The sequence below is a fragment of the Electrophorus electricus genome, chromosome 15 (assembly GCF_013358815.1).
Source record: "Electrophorus electricus isolate fEleEle1 chromosome 15, fEleEle1.pri, whole genome shotgun sequence".
In the NCBI taxonomy this organism is placed as follows: domain Eukaryota; kingdom Metazoa; phylum Chordata; class Actinopteri; order Gymnotiformes; family Gymnotidae; genus Electrophorus; species Electrophorus electricus.
This window is the reverse complement of record NC_049549.1, coordinates 18,682,346-18,708,225: the sequence shown is the minus strand read 5'-3', so window position 1 is coordinate 18,708,225 and position 25,880 is coordinate 18,682,346. Positions and strand designations below refer to the sequence as shown.

Sequence of the window (25,880 nt, the reverse complement as noted above, 5' to 3'; positions counted from 1 at the left end):
TTTGGTTATGTCCAACATACAATTCTGTATGTCAAATCAAAAATAATTTGCCCATAACATGATGACTGTTTCACTGAGAATGTACAAACGATTAAGTATTTACCATAAAGTGATTAGTAACTTGCAACTGTTTCTTAACAATATTTCATGTCAGTTTGATATATACTGCTTGTGTTGAATCTTTAGGACACAGACAACAGCCACTTCTACTCTTTTGAGTTTGTCAAGGTACTGAATACTCCCCGTCATATCAAGAAGGCGCAGCTTCAACTCAGACCATGTCTGTACAAGAAACGCTAGCTGTGCTGAGAAACGCCCCACAGTAACGTGTCAGCTTCATGTGTGTTTCAGCTAAATGGCATAAATAAATGTAAATGTTTTTACATATTCTTTGAATTTTGGAAGCGTGCCATAGTACGAAGATGGTTTATACCACTATGAGTGGTATTAGTGAATTTTGATTCATTTTACACAATAACAAACATTTGTCTTTGTACTTTTGTACATATTTGTAAAATTAAAAACCTTGACTAGAATGAAGAGGCTGCGCTACACACTCCTTTATCTGAATGATGTCTTCCAGATGCACTTCCTAGTTTAGAAATCAGCATGAGAGTTCCTTTTCTTTGAGTGTACTGACTAGCCTAACCCTTCTGAGAGTGCATAGTGCTGGATCTAGTTTTGTTTTGAGTGGAATGTGAGTGACTATGTTTTCCTCAGAGAGGCTCCAGCCTCCATCCTTGTTCTGGCTGTGAACGTACAGGGGACAGTTATAGAGCTGCATGGAGGATGAACTGGTGTGTAGATTGTCAGGAGAGCTGAGGTGTTCGTCCCTCACCAGAGCCCTGACCCAGAGAAGTGGAAGGGCACAGGGGTTGGGGGACAGAGTGGCGTGCAGAGCCCTGAGCCTCGTGTCCCACAGTGCTCCATGTAGCTCCAGTCCACAAAGGTAGATGCCATCTGAAGAGACAGAGGACGGAACCGCTGCAGCCTCTAAGACCTGAGGGAGGAAATGGAACAAAGACGGGTTTCCTGTTTTATACTAAACACCAGTCAGCTGTTGTTGAGTTTCCTTTCAACTCCTTCACTTGCATATTACATTCACTTTTCATAAAAACATTTCATAGGTCAGTGGAAAAGAATCCTTACTTAATTATAAGAGACATGTATGCTGTGTAGTTTTGTAGATTGTACTTGAATATGACTAAATTGTAAACAACCACCACAACAGTGTCTACTTCAGCAAGGTATACAGCAATGTTTACGAGTGGGGAAACTTACAGAATGTGGATGTATATATAGAGTGAGCAGTAGGACTTGCACAGTTGTGACAGCTATGTAAAAAAAAAAAAAAAGGCCCTGCCAAATTGTATATCAGAGTGAAACTGAATTTTGTTTAGTTTCTTTAAAATGGGTTATTTACCTGGAAGTGCAGGGACACGTGGCTGGCGTCTCTGTGTTTGTTACAGATGGTCTCCCTGATCAGGGATGCCAGAAAGCCCCGAGGGTTAGTGAAGGCAGATAAACAGTAGGTTTGAGGTGAACTGTTAGAACCCTGCTGCCGATACATCCTGAGCAGGTCTGCTCGAATCTCTAACTCTGAAATGGTGTATGGAGAAGCAGAAAGGTCTTGAGAAGGCTGAGAAACTCCCTCGAGCACCGAGGACAGTGTTTCTCTAAGGAGATTCCACTCCGTCTGGAGAAATGCGGGCAGAGGCCCCAGCCATGCTGTGCCCTCAGCCACAGCGTGGCTCTCCGCCTGGCCTCCCATCTGCTCTCGTAATGCCCACAGCCTTCCCAAAGTCCTCCTGTAGTCAGAGAGCTCTTCAGCATGATTTAGGTCATCAGCATGACGTCTGGTGCTTTGGGACTTAAGAAGCAGGACGCAGAGTGTGCGACCTTTCTCCTTCTGCATTGCACTGCTCATTCCTTCACTGAAACCCAGCGCCTGAGCTTCAGTGATGTTCAGGGTGTTCAGTGTGGTCAGAACACAGTGCTCCAGACCTCGGAGAACGTCCTCCTCATATAAATATGCATCTAGAAGAAGCACATTAAACTCAGCTGAACGTTTCAGCTCAGAGGACGTTAGACACCTGTTCGTTTACTACAGGCAGAAGTTGCTGTGTTTGCATACCAGAATGTGCTGTCATGTTGAGGGTTTCTGCAAGTGTGTGAGGTCCACTTCCCCACAAAGGAGCTGGTGGTTGGAGAGAGAGTCTGCAAACTGCTTTCACAGCCTCCAAGTCTCCAGAGTCTGACACATGACCACCATGCGTCAGGGAAGCTGTGGGGACATTAGCCCAGAAAACCAAGCTCAAACTACCAGGCTATGGCCAAGAATTAATGACTGTAAAAGTCCCATTTTCTTTTTGTTATAATCAATGATTTTAGTGGGCTATTTTTCAAAAACAAATTAAGTAACCACCCATTTCATTAGTAACACCTATCTTACATGTATTGTTTGTGCGCACCACTTCAGGTGCAAGTTTGCCTAACTGAAACATGACGAACAAGATCCTGTTTTGAAACAAATGTCAGGTGGAATATAAGCAGAACAACTGATAACATTTCAAGAAACAAATCTGTATTTCTTTTGTAACCGAAGACCACAGAATACCTCTGTAATAGCATCAGAAGACAAGCAGACCGTCAGACAGTGCTGTACCTGCTATGTACTCCAGTGCTCCAGTGGGGTCAGTGCAGTGTCTGGCGATGTGCAGGTGGGCCTCTGCCAGGCTGTGCAGGTCCTCCTGGCTCCTGAGAAGAAGGCACACGCTAAGCTTGTTCACAAGGTCGTTCCTCTTCACTGATTTCGTATTTAGGAAGCGGTTTCTCACCAGTTATACATTTTTCCTTGTCCCAGACTCTTCAGTTTTTGCCTTTGCAGCAGCACAGAATGGAGGACGGCGCAGCGGAGAAGCGGCTCAGTGGTGCTGGTGCCACGCCGCGGGCAGGCGGCCAACCGAGCTGTGGCTAGAACTTGTCTAAGAGAGCAGCACAGCTCACTCTTCAGGTCCCAGTGGGAGTCGCATGCCAAGAACAGTGCATGAATCCTCACTATGGCTGAGGAGGAATTGTACAGAGGGCCTCAGTGTTTTATCCACATCTTAGTACGGTAGCGTGTAACAGCCCTGAGGAGGTGCTGTCTGCATCCAGAGAAGTCTGAGCTGTGGTCATTAATATTTCTAAGTGATTGGTTTCACTTGCAGTGAAACTCTTGTGATACCGACTACAACATTAAAAAAAAAAAAGCTATCAGGCCCGTACAGACTGCAGTGATAAATAGCAAACATCTGATCATCTCAATGCAGTCAGCTTTTAAACAAAGATCTTGCTGGAATGTCTGGGAAGTGTTAAATGGTAAAATACCTGGAACAGAAAGTGGATTGCGGCCTTTTGTTATAAACCACAGTCGGAAATCCGGATGCACCCGATTGTCAGCGGCATCTCGATCAGGAACGAGCCCCTGATCTGCACCCAGACCTGCCAGGTGCCCTCAGGTTCAAAAGTAAAAAAAAAAACATTTATGTATAACTGGTTCTACAGTTAAATAACTAGGGCTTAGGTTAGGACTCCGTGGCAGAGGGCAGCGTGCTCACCTCTCGTTGTGCAGGACAGCAGGTGTTTGAGCTGAGTGATCACTTCAGCATCCCAGTGATCAAGCAGGTGACAGTTGTTCAGGACCAGCCAATGGCCGGACTGAACCGCTGTGTCGAGAGCAGAGAGGACGGCATCTCTCTGGCACTCAGACCCAAAAGAAAGCACAGTCACCTTCACCTGCTGACCATTATCAGAAAGTTATCAATGATCATCACATATTTAAATAAAAACACAAACATCTTTCCATAATAAAAGGCAGATCAGGCTAACTGTGATCAAATGAAATGTAAGCTCTCACCCCTTTCCTATCTGCCTGGTACTGGGCGGCCTGTTTTATCCAGTGGAGAGGGTGGACGCATCCTAACCGATCTGTGCTCTGCCCAGGCAGGTGTACAATTATAGGGCCTTTGTTTCTGGACAAAACGCTGGAGAGCAAGTTCAGAGAGCAGCCGATGTGAGGACCGTCTGCCGTCCGTCCGTGCTGACAGGCTGCGAGGTCATCTGCCACCCCCGCCAGCCACTCCGGGAAGAGTGTCTTCCAGAGAATGGCGCGCTGTAACATTGTAAGGTGGGAATGTGACTGACACGGAACGGGTCCAACCACGGTGGATGAAGGAAAGTGCAGGTACTCCTGCCACTGCCTGGAGGAATTCCGCAGGGAGGAGACCAAACCACGGAAGGGTGAGGTTCTGTCCAGGAGACAGACTTCAGCATGGACGTGTGGCGATATCCAGTTTGGGAGCTCAGCGTCAGAACATTCAGTTGGTGGTGAAGCACATTGTGGGAATTTTATGCCACTGAATCCTTTGAGGAAAGTGACCCGTTCGGCCTCGGTGCAGCCCTCGTGCATGAGGGAGACAGACATGAGCAGCCTCAGTAGTTCTGCATGCTGCTGGAACAAACAGGGTCTGTACTGAGCAAGCAAGTGTGACACCACCCTGTGCGTAATCTCCGACACGACTACACTTGTCTCTGCCCCCTCCGCCCCCCTGCTGCTCCGGACATTCGGTCGACCCTTCAGGACTAAAGTTTGCCGCAAAGCGATCAAGAAGTCACGCAAGCGGAAGTTGTAGAAGGGTGAGAGGCGCTGGACCTCCTCCAGAGCCTTGTACAGTGCTGTGGCCACTGCTGCCCGCTGGTGGAAGCTGCTCAGCAGAGGTCTGTGACGATCGCGTTCCGCCGCCAGCCCTTCGAGCTGCGCCTGAAGTAGCAGCGAGGAGTTCTGACACACAGACACCTGCGGGAGGAACCCAGGGTCCTGCAGCAGCGGGGTGACTGACTTCAGGATGTACTGCATCAGAGACGCCTGAAATAGTCAAAAGTGATTGTTGAACCTGAATTGTACATCTTCAGATGAACCTCCTACATGCCATGGACCCATCACAGGGGCCACACTCTCATGTCACACTACTATAACTACACGGCATTCATATTTGTTTAATGTGTATTTTACTTTTTTACATTAAATTAAGTTGTTTCTAAATGTCATTTTTTTCATGATACCTCCTCTATTTGAAGCTTTTCCTGAAGTGTGTGTTTATCTCTCGTAGCCTGGCAATGCTGTACCCACAGGCCTGAACACTCAGACTGTAGTAGATCAGAGAGAATAACATCCCGGACTTGAGATGTGCTGAGAGACAGATCAATCACTTTAACCTTTTCCAGGATTAATGGATGAATCTCTACAAAAAAAGAGAATAAATGAAAACTGAAGTTCAACGATTCTGCCAAGACTGTGAGGTAGGTAAATGAATACATGAACAGACAACTAAATACATAACGGCTTATTCATTCAAAAAGCAGGAAGACTGCACAATCACATAAGTGTTCTGACTGATTTGGTTTCCATGTAGTTCTGACCGTCTAGAAGGGCATGTACTGGCAGAGGTGTGCTCAGGACCAGCCGGAATGCAGGGTGACATGCTGCAGTCGGACGGACCTTCTCAAGGAAGTGACTTCCAGCTGGCCGAGCTAGCATGCTGACAAGCTCTTTGGTGGGGACAGCCTGCTCTATGTGAGTAACCAGCACTCTCAGTCCTGACGGAGAGAGAAGCTAGCCAGAGAACCAGGAGCAATTGGACTGTCATTTGTAAATTAGTTCTGCAAGTGTAATGGAGAGCACTCGTAGCCTGGAATGCTAACCTGTCTTTGCCCCGTGTCTGAGTTTGTCAAGTAATTCCGGGTCATCTGCAGAAAGGACGAGCTCATAGTCATCTTCTTTATGAGAGCATCCATCTTCTCCTGGGAACAGCCCTAAAATGTCCTTAAAATTACAAAGGTTAGCCATTTAAGATGCTGGAGTGTAGTAGAGAATAAAAAGAGAGTAAACACCTTTCAGCAGCAGTGTGTGAGAACTGAGCTCTTCGTATTGCTGTGTGTGTGTCAGCAGTGCCCAGCAGTGAGCCCAGGGGGTGCTGTGGCCCATCAGCAGCAGCTTCAAGACCAGGTATGGATTTACACCCTGCACGGCACAGTGATCCAGTCCGACAGCACGAGCCAGGGCTCGCTGAAGATCTGGATCCACAGGGATCGGTTCAAAGAGGGAATCTGTAGAAGACTGTGCTCCACCAAACAGAGACGTTCGTGGGTCTTCTGGACTCAGGTTGATCTGTCCCGTAAGACACAGAGCCTGCCACTTTTCCAGTAACTCTAGTCGAATGTGGGGCTGAAACGGGCCCAAATAAGCCACGGCTGCAGCCACAATCAGCGCGTCACCTGAGAGGGTCTGGCTGTTCCTTTCTGTTTCCTGTACAGAATACAGAAATGTAGAAATGTAGATATATAATAAGAAATGTATTTGTTTATATATATAAAATAGAAAACTCGAGTTAGTTGGTTACCTTTAGGGCTGCGCTCCATTTCTCAGTAAAGAATCTCACTTGCTGGATGGCAGCAGTTGCCTCCTCCTCTTGACCTTTGACTTTATGCACCTGGGCTTCCAGCTCCTCCAGGTGGTTCTGGATGACCTCCCTCTGCTCCTCCATCTCCTCCAGCCTCTTGCGTGCCTCCTCCTCCTGCAGCCTGTCCTCTCGCAACCGTGCACGGCTCTCAGCCATGCTTCTGGCCAAACGCCTCTTCAGAGCTTTCTGTGGGGCCACGAGGCGCTGGACACTGGCGTACTGGTACACCGCTCGCACCCAGCAGCAGAGAGATTCACAGGCTCTGCTCACACTGTGCACTGCGCACCGCTGGAAGTTCGGGGACTGCACAATTTCGCTGAGCTTTTGAAGCATTTCATCGCTTACTTTTGAGCGATCAAAGAATTCCAATTCCTGATAAGAGTAGGAGTATAGGAAAAAATAACTCTTTAAAAATGAAGCTTTAAAACAAATCTTCCATGTTTTTTAACTTAAACCAAGTACTTTAACTGTCAAGGTTAAAGACGAGGTTTTCTTGCGCCTCTAACCTGTAGGAAACCGGGCTTCCCTAGAAGCTGTTTGCAGCTTTCCCAGTTGCATGGACGATCGAACAGCATGCATATAGAGTCCATGAGGATGACGACTCCATGAGGGGGCCGTCTGTAGTGTCGCACCTCATCCAGGTCAGACTGACTGAGGGACTGGATGGCTTTAAGGGCTGCCTGGTACAAAGGACTCACCTACATGGAACACAAGTCAGCCAATGGGAATCAAGCGTGCAGCACGTTAAAACAGCTCCAGTATGACACTGAACAGCAGTAGGACCTCTCTGAATGCTCCCTGGACTTGGTGTCCACCTTGTTCCAAGTGCTCTTCCAGATGAGATAGTTGACTCTCTTCCTGTAGACAGTACTGACGGGTTTGTTCACAGTGTCTGTGTTCTTCGGTCAAAGACCTTTGCAGTTGCTTTAGAGTCTGCACCAGAATGACATAAGGAGTGACACTGGTTCTGAACATAAAGTTCATTTACAGCTAAACTCTACTGTTTTGTGGCTTATCACCACTGAAGGAAGTTATACAGAAACAAAACCTTAAAATCAAGTACACCACAGTCCTTTAAAAAATGGACAGTGTCAGAATTTCATTTGTCTTGGTACCATATTTTATCACAATGTATTTGCAATTAAGAATTAGTCTGAAATGCTGACTGCCAGCAATGAACTGTTGTAGTGCTGTCTGTCAACACTATATGTATTTTATGTATGTATGTATGTATGTATGTATGTATGTATGTATGTATGTCTGTCCATATTTTATGTATGCCTAGATTTGTTGAACCACAAAAGAATTATAGTCCTTTTATACAGTCCTCCTGTTTTATATTCACTCCATTCACTGATTAAAGCAGACTAAAGATCTAGAGTTGATTGTAGATGTGGCATCTGATTCTGGAGCCTATCTGGAATCGTTTTCTGTTACCTCTCAACATGAGACCTGAGTTATGACATTTGAAAATTTTATAACTACTGACCAACAAAGTAAAAAATTATTGGGTAAATTAAGAAGCAGGAGCACACTGTGGAGATCATCAACAGGAACCAGGTGGCAGGTGAAGAAGACCACAGTAAGTGATTAACAAATACTTTCAAATATGATATTTAAGGGCTCAAAAATGTTTGAACCAAAACTGCTCAATCTATAAAGATCCACTTTTCTCAAAACACTCCACATAAATTTTGTATGATAGCTTTCATAGCTTTTTTGTATAAACATTTTGGTATGAAATAAATAAATAATATTTTTAAGAGAATTACATTAATGCAAATCAAGGTATGTAAATGATGTGTGTGTAAAGGACACTCCACTGATCTTGTTCTACCTTTTGTGTGTTTTCATATTGGTCCTCTAGCCTGAGCACTTCTTTACTGTAAGTCTGTGCTGTCGCAATCATTTCCTTCACACGGGTCACAACTGTTGCTACCCTGAAACAGACCATCAAACAAGTAAAAAGACAAAATAAGAGTAGAATTTGATATTCATATATTTACCATTTTGGTGAATTCCACAAAGAAACTGCTATATAAAATAGTATTTAGCTCAAATACCAGTACTTGTACTTAGTAGCTCACCTGTTGGTGTTTCCTCTGCCCTCTTCACCAAGGTGGTCATAAAGATAGCAGAAGTACGCTATCAGCTCAATAAAGGTCTGAGGGCTGAATGGATGAATGTTGAGCAAGGAAGAAGCATATGCAGTGGCAGATGTGTGTATTCCAGCCATTGCCTGAGTAATACTCCCCACCAGGGTTGCATCAACTAAGAAGGAAAGAAAGAAAAAAAAAAACAAGCTTTATATGATAATGTACATTCACTTTCTTGCTAAAATGTATTGTAATTGCAGGACACATATCCCACCATACCTTTAATATCTATGTTTGTAATCTGAATCTGCCGAGAGGCAATTTCCACTAAAGTGTCAGAGCTCCACGGCTGGTACACCTCTACACAGCAGCACAGGGTTACTGCCTTGGTAATGTGTGCCACAGCACTGGCCAACTGTCCGGCTTGTCTTTCATATGCGACACGGTTGATAGGCACCAATAAAAACACATGTATATTTCTCTGGGCATTTGTGAAGCACCTACATAAAAGAAATGTATTGTATGTGAAATTTACTGTATAGCTTCTAACATATATCACCCCCAAAATTATGGGATGAAGAAACTTATGAGACCACAATGTTTAACATTTAAATTCATTAAACAGTCCTAATTAGAAAATGATAATATGCTACAAATGTTATTTTAACATAGTGCATTGGAGTCATGATGAAGTTCAAATTACAGTTCAAATTAATCTTTTTGAAATGAAATGGAAATGTATTCCTTACTTTTCAAGGACCTGGTCATACTTTAGATGACACTGTGTGTTGTTCACTAGGGTACCGGAATTTGGTACTTTCAGTTTTTCATCTGTGTAATGCCTGGGGAATGTTCCAGTATCCATGACCACCAGTAACTCATCCCTCACAGCCTGGCTAGTATCCTCATGGATCAGAAACACCACGTGTCCACCACATAGGCAGATGTGTCTCTCAGCCTCCTTCCACATCTCCTTTAACTTGCCCTCATTCCTGTGATGAACCTCAATTATTCTGTATCCTGTCAAATAGGCCGCAAGACGTACAGTACTCTTCCGGCCTGTTTTCTTTGCAGCTCTGAAGAGAACCCCATGTCCACCAGGAACAAGCAAGGCGCGTAATACGTGTGTGAGCTGACATACTCTCTGGTGATACACAGCATACGGCGCAGAGTTGCAGTTATCTCCTTCTTCTCTGTTTGCTACAATATGGGCCAGCTGCTGTACCAACACAGCCATGTCTCTCTCAAGGTACGCAAACTGGCATCGAAACTGGTGCTCTGCTATGGTTTTGCTGGGTCCACAAATGTCTGAGCTAAAGACAACATTGCGGATAGAAGAACCTGAATCTAGTAGCAGCTGCAGAAACATTTTGGAGGAGTCCTGAGGTTTTTTACAAGTTGGAACATCAGACTGATTCAGTACCTGCTGAGAAGCCATGCTTTGGTTCACTTTGGTGGAGGACCTCCACAGCTTGGTGTCTCTAGGAGAACTGGGAGGAATTTGAGGGTTACCTGTCACTGTGCTTGAGGCTGAATCATAGTCACTCTCTTCCTGTTTACGTCTGTTTGAAGAAGCAGAGCTATAACAGTCTTCTTCAGTCTCACTACTTGAAACGCTGTAGTCAGAGCTGTTCTCTTCCTCAGAACACCACTCTGATTTTTCCACCTGCTTTGAATGACTTTCTATGCCTTCAGCTATGGGGGATTCAACAGACTCCTTTCTAGATATCGTACTTTCCTCCATATCTTGTGGAACAGGCTTCAAATGTAGAGACTGACTTATGTGATCTGCTTTTCTGCTTTTTGACTGACATGCAGGGCTGGACAAGTCTTCTCTAGTTTGGCATTCAGTCACAATACTACTACCAAAATTCTCCTCAGACATCTGGGTCAGAATTGACACCAGTTTTTGGCATTCCTCGTCTGAGGACAAGCGATCACCAAACGTGCGGAAACACTCATGCATCCACAGACGGGCAATGGTGAGCACGTTTGCTGCAGGACCAAGAGATGTTGGAGCAAAGACAGGCAAAGCCGATGAAGTGAGGCTAAAATTCCTCTGGAGTAACTGCCGGGATTGCATCTTTGGATCCCAAAGACACATACCTTGGAATACTTTTTTAAGGTCATGTAGCGAAAAAACAAACTGGGAAGTGTGTGTAGAAAAGCGAAAAACTTTACGCACAGCAAGATATACACCAAAGGTTGCAGTAACAATGCGGTGTGTCAAATCTGTGATCCTTGGCATAGAAGGGAAGTTTTTCAGCCACTGTTGTAACTGTGTTGAATGGATAGAAAACAGAATCTCCAGAGTCATGCTAGGGAGTGCCAGGACTGTAAACAGCCTAGAGAGCCGTGGGGAAATCTGGTTGAACTTGCTGCTGTTTGGTCCAAGAGTACTGCAAGTGCTTAGATAACTAATCGCTCCAGAGCAGAACATCTTAAAGTGACAGCCATCTGAAGTCGGCACCCCGCCCCTTGAGATACACTGACGTAAGATCTCCAAAGTCATGGATGTCTTCCCATAAATGTCTGAACAGGAACAAAGATAGAGAGTCTGGTTAATTACATAATGGCAAAAGATCATTTTAAAGAAAAACAAAACAGCAAAATACTGCTTCAAGCAGAGGATGATCATTAATATACTTACCAAAAGGTGCTTCATGCAAGTCATCAAGAAACAGAACTAAACCAGGATACTGCATGATGGCTCCCAGAAAGTCTAGGCGAGCCTTCCGCCTGCCTATACTCTCCAGAAGACTTCGTAAATCAGCTGGGTGCAGCAGTGGGCTAACTGGTAGGTGCACATGTATTTTGGGGGGGGATAACAAAGATTTACCCAACTTCGTTTTGCCTGAACCTGTTTCTCCTACTAGTAGTACTGATTGATGGGCTTCCAACATGAGGTCCATGAGATATGCACATTTTCCATACTGTGTTGGGGAAAAAGATTTTACTATACAGGAATTATTTAATAAATATCAAAATTGAAATTATTGTTTCATATCTGCTAAAGTCCATAGATCATTCCATGCCAATGACACAACCAGATACAGCAAATCCTTAAATGAATATACTAATTGAAAATGGTCAGTCATCTACTTTATGTCAAAATAGTTAATAATCTACTTTATGTTCAAATGTTAAAAAAACCTGTTGTATAAAATAAAAATAAAGTTAATTTCTCAGATAAACATCTACAGACATATGATGACAACCAGGAAGGATCCTTATCCGTGTTTTTTGTGTTAAGTACTGCTACTGGGTTGACCAAGTTTCTAAAATATGACAAACAATTTTGCATTTAACCAACATGATGCGCTCCCCCCCCAAAAAAAAAACATAAATAGTGCCTTTTTTTTTTTTTAACCAGTTTTACCTTGTATGTTCTCCAAAATATGTGACAGACTGTGTCACAGATGTGTCACCAAGTAATATGACATGGAATGGCCCTTAGACAAATATTATATCATAAAGATGTGTTCACTATTGCACATGAACAGACAGACCTGTGGCACAGATGTATAGGAGTGCTTTGGACCCTTATTTCTGGTGAAGTCAACCACCCTGGTGGAATCTTCTAACATTGTATCAGCAAAGTTAAAGAAGTGCTCAAATACTGTGCCTTGAGTTGGAACTTCAATTTTGTAACGGCTCTCCAACAAGGCTTTTCGTGCAAGAAGATCAAATTGTGGCCAGTGTCTAAAACCAAGAAAATAACAAAATTTTCCTGGAAGCTTAAATACATTCTGCACTACAACTCCCATGAAACCTCTTCATTTTGAGCACTTACCTGGGATGCAGGTGTCCCCCAAAGCTCCAAATATAAGCAACAACAAAAAGGTTTCTGGCCTGTACCTCTGTGGAGGCAGACATGAGCCCTGGATCTTGCAAGGAAGGCTTGATACTGGTACCTAGATGAGAATTTACAAGTTCTAGATTATATTATTATAGTTTATAAATACACCTTTCCATGTAATAGCAGAAACTCACAAATCATGAACAAATTACTGAAAAATGCTAAAAAATCCTGTCTAGGAATAGACATTCAAGATTAAGTGAATTTAAAGGCATAACAGGTATTAAATTTTACCTCTTTCTGTAGTATGCTTAGATGCACATTTTAAGACACATCCCTTGCCAGACTCTGCCAGAAGAGCATGGAGGATCTTAATGAATGACGTTATTTCTTGCAAACCATCAGTGATCTTCAGACTTGATCTACTGGCTCCATGCCCATCCATGGGCATGACAGTGTTTAATTCATTGTGTCTAAGGAAATTCAGAGTGCTAGAGAAAAGATCTTCAGCTAAACAGCTCCACATTTTTAAAGTTCTTTGGTCCAGGGTGTGCTCCCTGTACAGAGAGTTCATCTCAGCTTTCCACGCTGCCTTCCACAGATACTTTCCAGAAACATACACCAGGCTGCACCACGTCAGTGCAGAGGGGTTTGCGTCTGCAAGACTGGTTGACTCTATGAGGAATTTGAGCACCTCTTGTGATGGATGAATATTCTCGCCTGATGAGAGGGAAACAAAGGGATTTTTGGGGTCACCCAGAGTACCCAAACAGTCAAACCATCTTGATTGGGTCAATGGTTCCCCATCCAGCACTAGCCATTTAACTCTTTGTATCTCAACATTCTTCTTCATTTTGGATAAAGCACTAACTGAAAAATCATGTTGTTCTGTATCCCTCAGTACTTTAGTGAAGGATCCGTCCCGCCATGACCCTGGTTGTTCATGGCATCCACCAAAAAGCTCCTCATCAGACAGAGCATTAGGAAATAATACCACAGTGTCAACAGAGCACCAACATGAAGTGGACAAAAGTTTGGGATCTGCAAAGCCTTCCTCAAATGCAGCATCTGCAGACTTTGCTGCAAGTCGTCGAAGTGCTCCTGCAAGAGCTTGATACAAAGTTGTTTTCCCACTACCTGGTGGCCCCACAAGCACAACTGCGTTAGAGAATCGTAGGGCCTGATGCAGAGTCACAGTGTTGTGAAGCAGTTGTGTGTCAGCACAACATCCTATTTTTTGCAACTCCTCTGTGATAGCATCTCTAAGGAGATTTTTTTCACTTGTTTCCATAAATGTTTGAAGAACTGGTAAGGATCTTGCAATTGGAAAGATTTCTTCAAAGATGGTGCGGAATTGTAAAGCTCTACTGTGCTTAGTGATGGCAGGCAATAAAATCAACATTATTCCTCTGATAACTGCCTGGTCTTCTCTTACAGAATGTACAATGGAGCAGTTACTGGTGTACTTATCAAGGGATGAACAGTGATCTTTCATTTCCTGTGGCAGTTGTTCAGATGCTTTGATAGGTATACAATCAGGTTTCTGTCCGTTCTGTCCATTGTCATCAGAACCTCTGTAAAGACATGTTCCAGAAGCATAGATTACTTTTTGGAGAAGAATAAGCCAGGAAGATTGAGCTCCACTAACAAAATCTGGAAGGCAAAATGAATCCTTGGCCAGACTAAAGAGAGAAATAAGTCGTCTGCTCATGCTCGCTGCTTGAGAAAATCCCATAGAAACCAGCAAAACCTCTGTAATGACGCTATAATCAGGTTGCATTAATGAAACCGATCTTGCAGCAGTTCGCAAGTTATCTGGTACTTCAGCTGAGTACCCATTTGATGAAATTATGACACAGCCATAGCTTAATTTGGCCCAAATATTTCTCCCTCCAAACAGCATTTTTTTTACTGTGTAAATGGGATCCCTGTCGAACTCCTGTGGTGAAAGCTTTTCCCTGTGACCATTAGGCTCCTGTAATTTCAGCTGTGCTTCTTCCTGAAATATTGATAGGCACTGATGAATGTCTGTCAAATGTTGCCCTAGAACAGATAACGTCCCCTGTTCCATTGAATCCACAGAATCAAGCACTAGCCAGGCTCCAGTTTGAAGAGCGCCAAGCAACATTTGGCAAATAAGTAAAGGACTCGTATTTGCACAGCATCCCAAGGTAATGACTTGCCGTCCCAGTCCCCATCCTAATTGCAGTACAGTATTTTCCTTACCAGACATGAGGGACCCAGTCATAAAGGCACATCTGTAACTGTTGAGGGCAAGAAGAATGCCCAAACAGGCTCGGTCTGCTGAAGGGGTATTCACAAAAACCCAGTTCTCAGGCCCTATATATTCATAGCCATAAGTCAACTTTGTCCCCAAGACATCAACATGAACAGAATGTTCGGTCCAGCTTGGGTCCTCGAGAGATAGGGGCAAACTGCTTTGACCTGATTTGTCAATGGCACTGTTGCGATACTTCATGATCCTCTTCCACTCAAAAGCAGATTCCAGGCCACCCTTTACTTCAGCAAGGACAGTAACCTGTTGAGAATGCTTAATGGTAAGTAAAACTAGGGCACGGAGTGCTGTCACTGTCCTCCTGGATGCCAGGGACATATCATATGAATTTGAAATGGTATCTCGTATAGTTTGGCACAGGGTTTGAAGTTTTGCTGCATTATGTGCTTTAATTTGTACCCACATGGTTGGAGCAGGGTTAAGAACAACCTTTTGGATTTCACTGCACCACAAGACCTCCTCTGCCACAAAAAGGCACTGCAGGGGATATTCAGAGATTAGCTGCAGAACAGATGGAGACTGTCTTTTGTCTTTATCTTCATGTGAAGGAACACAACCAAAACGTGTATCCTGTTTAAGCTCATTCTCTACTGGCTCAGGACAATGTCGAGCAACAGTGCATTTCAAGATCAGCTGTTTAATTGTTTGATGAAGCTTTGTCTCCAAATGACCAAGCCAAACCACAGGGATGTAATGAGGCTCCACTGAGCAGGTGAAGGGAACATGCTCCATTAGGGATCCATAAACACCCTTTACACTCATCTGGGTGTTGGACAGCTCTAGTTCACTCATTAGATCTGTCAAATCATGGCTGCCACTGTTGCCAACCTCGAGCCATCGCACTCCTCTGAAGCACTTACGCACCAGCGGCAGAAGAGAAGATGGTGTTAGGTTCAGGGAGAGAAGTTTGATTACCTCCCCATCACTCAGAAATCTCAGTCTGGGGAACTCCCCACGCAGTGAATCAAGAAGATGTAGCAACTGGCTGGAAATGTCCTCCATCACTTTGAGTCCTTCAATGAAAAGAAGGCGCAGATTTTTTCCATGGAAGTGACAATTTGTCTCTCTGGCCTTGTGCCCTCTAACAAAATTCAGCACATGTGGGTCACTTAATGTAACATGAATCATTTCACGAAATGTCTTGTCCACTGGGGAAAACTTCTCTAACTGCAATACAAGAATCAGATTAGGATCAGTAAACACTGAGACTTCTTGTTCAGACTATACAACAAGTAGTACACAGCTGAACAAGATTGCGTTTCTCCAAACTCCGATGTGCAAATATACAACATACATAAAGGTAAGTGCACGAGACAAGACATATTAGTCAGCATAGACAAGACATAGTATAAATTAAATACACAAGAAATATATTTTAAAAAATATATAGTATGTATTCTGTAAATTACCTTAAAGAAATAAACTTACCAAGTCCACATTTTGTGTGCTGACAAATGTTTCATGGAATATTTTGCTGAGGAAGACCCACTTCTTTTGGTATCTTTCAAAAAGGTCTAGTAGCTCCTCTATTATAAATGAAATATACACACACACATACATACATATATATATATATATATATATATATATATATATATATATAAATATAAATGTAAATATAATTGATAATAAATAAATACTACCCTACTGTCAATAAAGATAGCAGGCGTTATATCGAAGCAAGCCTTTTAAGCGTGTGTGTACATACGGAGCCTTTTAAGCGTGTGTACATGCGGAGCCTTTTAAGTGTGTGTGTGTATGTACGGAGCCTTTTAAGCGTGTGCATAGGTGCGGAGCCTTTTAAGCTTGCGCGTACGTACGGAGCTCTTGCATTATCTGCACCCAGTGTTCTGCCTCCTGCCTGAATTCAGCAGCATGTGGGGAAACCCGCATGCAGGAGAGAGTCATAACGCTGTCCTCAGTCTGGCAACCGCAATGTGTCCAATCCTGACCACAAACAATCAAATAAGTAAATAAATAAGATTCACAATAAATAGCAAACTGTTGCTTTTATTCTCTATTGAATCAATTGTGGTCTGTATGTTTGTTAATGGATTGGGCTCATTTGCTGGTTGTGTGTGTGTGTGTGTGTGTGTGTGTGTATGGAGGCACTAAGCAGTTGCACAATAAAATTCACAGTGCACATCCTTGCGACCCAACATATACATCTTAAAATCTTAAATATGTAAATGAAGTATCATCTTGGGGTGCTTTGTTTCTCTTGTGTACCTATAATGGTGAACGTGCCACTGTCCCAGGAGTGATGGTTTGAAACCAAAGTCAAGCGTCTGGCTTCTTCCGTGGAGCTTCACCCAGCGCTGGGCTGTTGTCGTGCCACAGGGTGAAGATGAGCTTGGCCAGCCTGAACGTGCTTCCTTCCCAGCACCGCTGCAGTCTGTGGAGCTCCCACTGCATGTCTGCCTCTGCCTGGGCATCGCTGCAGATCTACACAGGATACACACACACACACACACACACTCTGACGCTTTCACTCATGCAGCATGAATCATCTGTACCAGTTAAACTCCAGGCATAAACACTGTGGTTGTGTTGTCACCTTGGTGATATTATCGCGATGCTCCCATAGTCCTTTGTTCATAAGATTCAGCCACAGTTAATTCTGGTCTGGGACATAGAGTAAACCCATGCCTAGACCCAAAATATGATGTTAACAACATAATTAAGATATCGATTATAATATTTTTTAAAATACAATATATACTGGCAGCAATTCTGTAATTTTTTGTAGCTAACGACTAGAATCAAATTCAGAAAATGTATTGTGTTACTCTGTAATATTTCTCACCAAAAACTCAATATTGAGCAACATTTACAGTCAATAGTCTGGACACACCTGCTCTGTTTACTATTCACTAATTTTACATTTTAGAAAAAGTGAAAGCATCAAAATAATGACATATTTGATCACATATTTGATCATGCTGTATATAAAAGCAAATATTTTTATACCAGTAGAATTCTGTCACAGTGCGCCAGGCACCCAGCTCAAGGGACAGGCCCACAGACACACACACAGACACAGACACAGACACACACACACTGCTGTGCTCTTTTGCTATTCTGTGAAGAATAAAACCTTTTAGCTCTCGTGTCTCGGTTGCTCCCTGACATTACAGCTTCCCTTTACTGTGATGACGCACACTCTGTTCTCCTAACCAGTTTTTTGAGACAGCCATCTGAGATACTTTTCCATCAGTGGGAGAAATTCTCACACACACCACAGAGAACTTGAGGACTGAAGGGCCCCCCCCTTTTGAGTCTTGTTCCTCTCAAGGTTTCTCCTCGTGCTCTAGGAGTTTTTCCTGGCCACTGTTGCCCTTGGCTTGCTCACTGGGGCTTGGATTTGGACATTTGTAAAGTTGCTTTGTGTCACATCTGTTGTAAAAATCACTATATAAATAAATTTGACTTTGACTTATTTACAGTACCTATTTCTATGGCATATACATTTTATTTGTTTTGGATAATAATTAATATATAGGTTATTAACGTTCATTATTTATATTGGTTTGAAAAATATATGTAAACATAAACCATTAGATTAAAATGCCTTACAACTATAAAAACATACATTCATACATACCTGGTACTGTGTACCATAACATTCCTAATATATAATAATAATAATAATAATAATAATAATAATAATAATAATAAGATCACTCAGAACCTTATTTATTACTAATTCCTGCAAGAACATGTATATTATTGCTTTTACACTGATGTTTTACAATCTGGATCTTTGCACACTCACTGTGGAATCATGTTAAAACTTTAATGTCTGGCAATATGGATATTTTTATCTTATATTTCCTTTCAACTATTTAAAAAAAAAATCAAGCAGATATTATTTTTCTTCCAATGACTCAAACCACCCTAAGAAGTGATGGGACATCATCAGATTAATATAATTACACTTTACAGAGAAAAATGCCATATTCTGACATGCACCCACATATCTCAAGATGGCTAGTCTCAACACACAAGCTCTCCAGAGATGTTTTATTGGTTAATGTCATGATCAGTCCCTCCCAGTTTCCGTGTTCCATGTTTTCCCTGTCTTGTGTCTTTTTAGTTCCGTTCCATAGTTTTGTTTCCTCCTCCCCTCGTTTTATTTTCCATACCTGTCCCTCGTTTAGTTGATTGTATTTAAGCTCTGCCTTGTTTCCCTTAGTTTTGGCTGATCATTGTGGTTGTTTATTGACTCTGTGTGTGTGCATTTATATTTGAACCCATTATGTTTGGTAAGTTTGTACTCTGTGCCTTTGTGTTTCTTAGCCCCAAGTTTTCTAGCATATTTTATTATAGCCTGCTTCCCAATTTGCCTTCATATGTTTTTGTTTGTTAATCAATGTATCCCCGTACTCTTTGTATTGGTAGTTTGACTCTGGACATTATACTGACTCTAATTCTGGATTTGCCCTGAATAAATCTCGCTCTTCTCCGCACATGCGTCGCCTCCTTACTGCTCACCGTTACAGTTAGAGAAGAGACTTTAATCCAACAGATGATAGGACATGTGCACTTAATGCTCCTTCTAGACCAGCCACTGGTAGACAAGAAGGTAAAAACGAAGCCTAAATGTGAGTTTCACATTCTCTGTCGGTTTCTGTTCTACAGCGCATGCAGCCTTACCCTTAAAAATGTTTGTCCAGTGTTTTGTGTTTCACTGTAGGGTTGCTTAGTTTGGCTAACACCGACAGCTGCTGGTTGAAGCTCTCAAGAGTGTGCAAGGTCTCCTGAAGCACTGCATTGTGGGAGGTGATGACTTTTGCCAGTATGGCTGCCTGTTCAAGCCATTTAGTAACCTTCTCCTGGGATCTGGACACCACAAACTGCAAACGGATGTTTAGAGAAAATGCTACTACACTGTCCAAATTAAGGGGAAGCAGACATCTGTGGAGGCAGATAATGTGTGACACACACCTTGCTGAAAAGAAGGAGCTTCCATTCTCGAATCTGTGCACTGGACATAGTCAGCAGTTCCCAAAGCCCCATCTGAGCTTCAACAGTCTGTTTGGCTCTTGTCACAACGTGAGATCTAATGGGTGTCCTAAGAGAGACAGAGATGACAGAAAAATCAATATGTGCAGAATCATAATCTGTGCCGTTTAAGTCCTGGCCCAGGAACACTTTACCTCTCAGACTCTTGCTGGTCCTGCTCAGATCATGCAGCTGTTTGCACATTCCTGTGAGGGTAGTACTCATTAGCCCAACAGTTGGTCCAGCTGTGGCCTTGCTGACCAGCTCCCGTACTTGCTCAGTGAGCGAGGAAAATGTGCTGTCCAGCATGTTCACCACGGATGGCAGCTGCCTGGTGACCATCTCTTCTGCTCTCTCCAGCAGAGGAACAAAGTGGTTCCACAAGTCATGTGTCTACAACAAACAAAGACAAATCCAACCAAACTATAAAATCTGTTCTTTGAAATCACAGAAACATCACAAATTTCTTGCTACTCCAATTTGCTCCCAACATTCAGTGATCATATTTAATTATGCCCACCTGTTCCACCAAGGGCTGTTTGCCTGGAGTTGAGCTTCTGCAGTTTAGCTGCACAATCTCCTGGAGGGAACAGATGAACTTTAGCTGTGCCTGCATATCCACTGACTTCTCCTTGTAGAATTTCACCTGAAAATAAAGACAAAGGTTTTATTAATTACCAGTAGCAACATAGAGTGTAACGGTCATGTGTAGTGACGGTCTAACCGGACCGTGTACCATGCCAATATAGTTTGTCTGTCCATTGAAGTCAGTGGGTTCTGATTTCAAGCTCTCAATAACTTTCTTCAGCTCAGATTTTAAGTTTTCTGAATGTAACTGCAGTTCCTCGGACAGAAACCTCAAAGCATCCTCCTCAATGGTGTTCAGCATGGGCTCTGTGACAACAAACAAACAAACAAACACTATTACAGAAGGTGTGCTGTGGAATATATGGACTTGTACAGTTATGAGGGCCCCTGTCACATACACACCTAGCTTCTCACGGATATGAGAGAGGTTGACAGTCAGAAGCTTGTTGGACGTGGTGAATGCAGGAGGCATAGACCGTACTCGCTCTATCCAGAGCTGAACCTTCTGCACATGCTCCTCATACTGAAGTGCAGACCACCCACGCATGCTCTCCAGAGAAGCTGGCCTCCACTGGCTGATAAAGAAATAGGTGTCCACCAACCAAGAATGGCTTTCACACAGCTGATGGATCTCTTGGAAGGCTTCCTAGATGAGAGGGTCACATGTGTAAGGACATGGAGCGATCAGGGGGTGGACGCATACGCTGAGAAGATCAAGATTTACTAAGGACAAATCCACAATCATTAGAAAGGTCCAGAGAGTGAAAACCAAAACAAGGACTGGAACTGGAATGGAGAAAATGAAACAATGACAAGACAGAGAAAGGAGGGAGACAGGGATGCGAGGAGTGGCCAACCGTGACAGTAAGTCAAACAAAGCAGTGATACAGACACAGCAGTGATACAGACACAGCAGTGATACAGACACAGCAGTGATACAGACACAGCAGTGATACAGACACAGCAGTGATACAGACACAGCAGTGATACAGACACAGCAGTGATACAGGTGCAATTAGACCTGCTGTAAGATATAGTTCCCCTCCCCATGTAATAACAGTCATTATTAACATTTGTATGATGTCTAAACACCAGGAAGCCACTTCAGTCACAAACTGCATGCTAATAAAGTCTCAGGTAAAAATGTCTCCAGGTAAAGACCAAAAATCAAGTTAGATTGAGCATTATGCCTTAACCTCACATTAACAGTGCCAATCAGTGATGTCTATTACACGACTGCCCCAGAGCAAACATTACCTGTGTGATTCTGGCCTGCTCTTTTTCTACTTCCTGTGTTCCAGCATGGAGCTGCAGGTGCCATTCCAGCTGTGTCCTGGAGAGGGCGCAGTACTGCATGTGCAGTCTCTTACCCTGCACTTGCAGAGAGATCCTTTTGGGCAACACCAATGTTGAGGTTGAAACAACACAAGGCTTCTTCAATGAGGAAATTCTCCCATCACTTGTTAGGAATGGTTCTGTTTTGTCAAACTCTGAAAAAGACATAATTAATCGAGACCTTTACACAGTTGATACAATGCATCTGAGAGATTATATGATGTATCGTTGCAGTGTAAAACATAGCTATTAATCTACTGATACTCATTTATAGCATAACAACCTATTACTGAAGAGTGACATGAAAAAGTAGGAATAAGAATGAAGTCACCTCCACCCAGAGGAACACTCGTGTTATACACCAGACCGGTGCTTGAAGTAATGTCTTGAAAACTAACAAACACTGACTCTTTAGAGTCTAACGAATCATTGCAGGAGTCAACCACCTATATGAAAAGAATCACACAATATCTCTTTTTAGTTTAACGGTCAGACGACCGTTAGCTCAGGTACAGCAGTATAATTTTAGGACAGGAACAGGTGCAGAACTGCTACCATTCCACCTTAGTACAGCGAGACAAGGTCTTCACCCACCTGCAGTACAGAGTCATGCACTGAGCACAGTGTCCCTCGTAGTGCCTCCTGGAACAGGTGCAGAGGTGGAAAGACAGTAAGCTGACTGTCCTCTCCGAATATCAGCTCTGCCTGGAACACACTGCCTACTGCCCCCTGTTCTCTCTGACAGGGGTAACAGGCAGACGAGCAACTTTAGTGTCATACAATTGATATGTCCTTTACTATGATATACAATTTTGTATATAGCATGACATTCCTATATTTTCACCACCTGTGGACCAGAGGAATGTATTCTTAACATGACACACTACAGTGTTGTGGAAGAATTGCCCTCTGAGTGTCATGTCTTCCACAAGAACACAATACTTAGGACTACAATACCCATAAACCACTTGTTTGTTCCCAGTCACCTGAGTCTCATTTTCCCTGATGTATTTCCCTATATAACACCTTGTGAAGTGTTGTTGAGCCTTTTGATTCTGAGCTGTTGTATCAACTCTGTCTTCTTGGATATTCTGCCTTTTGCCTGTTCCCCCTGGATTCTACTCTCTTGTCTGCCCCCATAGTGGTTTTTGGATAAACTACTGTGTTTTGGTTTGTTAACTCTGCCTGTTTTGACTAAATCTTTTGAAACCTCTGTGCAGTTAAAGCAAGCCTGTTTTACTGCAGTCAGCTCACTGTGCCATGTTACTTGACACTGTGAGACAGTGTGTGATTCCATACAGCAAAATGACAAAATGAATTTATTTCTTACATTTGAATTTGTGCAGTTTAATAAAGAAAAAGAAAGCTTTATCTAAACAGTCTAAACATATCTAAAACATAAACATATCTAAACATACCGATGCAGAAACCTGATTAAACTGAGTTTAATCTATCCAACACAGTGCAGGTGTCCTACCTTCAGCACTCTCGTGTGGAAGGCTGTTATCTCACGCCGACTGATAGTAACGAGTCCTTGAACAATCATGTGGTCCACAAGCGCAGCGAACCTTCCCAGCTTGTGCTGGACGCGGCCGGTCTGCTCAAGCTGCTGGCGTAGGCGGCGGGTGGAGGCCTGCTGGGTGTGCAGGGGCAGACCTCTCTGGCCCTGCGCAGACAGCTCCACCTGCTGATGTAGCTCCTGATATGCACTGTGGCTGAAATCCCGTACCTAACAGTGGATTGGTTGGCAAAGCTTGCTGAGTGGGTATCAGTGTTTTACTGTTTAGATGAACACTATAAAACAGCTCCACTGATCAAAGTTTTATTTAGTAGGCTACATTGGACACATGTAATAATACTTAACCCTGTGTGTATGTGTGTGTGTGTGTGTGTGTGTGTGTGTGTGTGTGTGTGTGTGTGTCCTTTTTAAAGTTATGACAACAAAGAAGTCGTTTTCCTGTTTCTTCACTTTCTCTGATCATGACATGCTAGGACATCACCATCTAGACATGAGCAATAACACGTCCAGAAAAGTGATGACATTTTAAGAAGAGAGAAAAGTCTGTAGCTTCTATACATGCAAAAGAAACAAGTGGTAAGAACATGTTTAATATGCATGCCATCACAAAGCTTAACTGGTTCAGAAACTGAAAATGACCAAACATGGTCACACATTTAGCTAACAAATGTAAAACCCTTTATACATTTAATACATTTAGGTGAGTTTGTAATGGCATAAGATCAAATAATGAACACCTACAATAATAATAGGGAATATTACCGTAGTGAGTATGAGAGAGCGGTAATGTAGGAATCGCTCTAAAAAACCTCGAGATTCTTGCGAGACTTTGGAGAGCCTGGTCTGGAACTCTAGAAGAGTAAATGTCCTGGACTCATCCTGGGGAATCCAGCACACTCTACTGAGCTCTTCAAGGAGTCTAGGAACAGGTACACGGGGCCTTGACTGATGCACTCAAATTAATACACAACTAATACAGTATCACACAGATGATACACTAACACTAACACTAACACTAACACTAATACACAACTATATATATATATATATATATATATATATATATATATATATATATATATATATATATATATAAACTAATATGTTAACACTAACACAAAGTAGCACACCTCTTCTTAGGCAGCAACACTGCAAGGTTAAATGCCAACACACCTGTTGAAGTGAAGCAGTGCATGGCTGATCTGGGGCACTGCTATCAGCATGTGTGTGTGCAGGAGATCTCGCCTGCGTCGGAATGCAATCCGCCGAATGTTTCTGCGCCATCTGAACAGGGAAGTCAAGCAAAAAGAAGCTGCATAAGTTATGTTTAGATCTCATTTTTACACGTACACGAGTACATCTGATATAGAAGGCCCAGGATTCATGCATTTGCATGAATTAATCCCGTAATCCATAGGAATAGGAATAACATAGGAATAACAATAATTGATAAATTACGTTTTTCACTCACCGCATGAAGCCCTTGCGTAGTAGATAAGATCGGAAAAAAGGAATATCTCTCAGAGCTTTCCATAGAACTGCTTCCTGATACCAGCCAGCTAGAGACCAGACTCCAACGCTTTGACCATCCTGAATATGAGTAACAGAGGTGGGGGAAAAGATGTAGTGGTCTGGGCCTGCTTTGCTGGGTGGAACCACACACAGCTCGTATGGCCTGATATGTAAGAAAAGAAAAATACAACACAGAAAATAAAACCACCCATTAATCTGGTTATATATCATTTTGTCTAATTTAATGCAACACTGAAGAAAGAAGCTTCTGATATTCACTCTGAAAACAACAACTCTCTTGATTTCTATGATCTGTATATGTTTTATGCTCTTTATTATGTTGTGATCTCTCTTCAAATATTGATCAAATTTTACAGCACGATTGTCTCTCTGTTTGTAATGGAAGAAAGAGGCCATTTTTCTAAACTGTTAGATAGTCAGAGTCCAAACACTGGGGTATGTAAAGGTACGGGACCTGAAAGGACCATCTTCACAAGCCTTCAGGTGATAAAACTGCAGCTTTCCCAAATGTCTTTTCTTGGCAAAAAGGTGAAACACCTCAGTGCCTGTAAGAGGACCAGATTTTGCCCCTCTTTACTTTCCCTAGTTTTTTGTTCCGTCCAACTCTGTGCATTTCTCTTTTAGGGACATTCTTATCTGCAGGACTTAAACAAATACAAAACTTACCATATAAAATCACTGGAAATGTAAAAAGCAAATGTTGGAAAACGCATAGCCTAAATTTCTCACCTGGATCCTATTTCCTGTGGGTGTTTAATAACTTTGAAAGGAATGTCAGTGCCCAGAGCTGCAGCCGTAAGGCAGGGTCCCTCCATCCACGTGAACTGTCCTGTCGCCAGCTCTGGGCCAACTTTAGCCACTAACGTGGCAACTGGGACTACAGACAGGTCAGCGGGTCTTTGATGCACAAAGGCTTGTGGGAGTATGCCCAGGCAGAGATTCGCCAGTGGATGCAGACAACATGTATTTCAGAGGCGGGTATAATCAGGAACAGAGACAGGATTACAGGCAATGTACATGTCATGGTCGTCCCTCTGAGAGTTGAACCTTTTGTAGAGAACTCTGGTCGCAGCTTTGTACGGTCCTTTTAGACGCAGACATAACTGTAGTCACAATCAGTCCATTCAAAGGGAGAAAAGGCGTATTATCATGACTAAAGCAGGTAATCCACTATTTCATCTCCATGTGATTAAATTACCCTATAGAGCAT

The 25,880-nt window shown here is 42.9% G+C and overlaps 2 protein-coding genes across 4 annotated transcripts in view; one reads left to right on the top strand and one right to left on the bottom strand.

Annotated features, from left to right (window-relative positions):
* Positions 1-550, top strand: part of rrp8 (ribosomal RNA processing 8) — a 3,968-nt gene extending 3,418 nt beyond the window's left edge. For all 3 annotated transcript variants that reach the window (XM_027004672.2, XM_027004671.2, XM_027004674.2), the window contains one exon: positions 187-550. In XM_027004672.2, the coding sequence (XP_026860473.2) occupies positions 187-300 (114 nt within the window). In that variant the 3' untranslated portion in view covers positions 301-550. The remainder of the gene's footprint in view (positions 1-186) is intronic.
* On the bottom strand, positions 328-25,880 carry LOC113587654 (dynein heavy chain domain-containing protein 1-like). Its single transcript, XM_035533984.1, is given in 47 exon segments — positions 328-1,000; positions 1,424-2,037; positions 2,135-2,284; positions 2,666-2,757; positions 2,838-3,063; positions 3,370-3,495; positions 3,600-3,777; positions 3,899-4,906; positions 5,104-5,282; positions 5,461-5,637; positions 5,743-5,853; positions 5,932-6,346; positions 6,441-6,872; positions 7,007-7,198; positions 7,284-7,433; positions 8,338-8,440; positions 8,588-8,771; positions 8,876-9,096; positions 9,346-11,128; positions 11,247-11,529; positions 12,106-12,298; positions 12,390-12,510; positions 12,690-15,858; positions 16,120-16,217; positions 16,512-16,620; positions 16,622-16,638; positions 16,921-16,974; positions 16,977-17,136; positions 17,249-17,340; positions 19,348-19,372; positions 19,374-19,547; positions 19,639-19,765; positions 19,844-20,088; positions 20,216-20,341; positions 20,432-20,589; positions 20,686-20,929; positions 21,541-21,773; positions 21,950-22,064; positions 22,213-22,356; positions 23,096-23,347; positions 23,900-24,056; positions 24,311-24,421; positions 24,609-24,812; positions 25,125-25,301; positions 25,400-25,567; positions 25,688-25,773; positions 25,869-25,880. Coding segments are annotated over 47 exon segments (13,791 nt in total). The 3' UTR covers positions 328-604.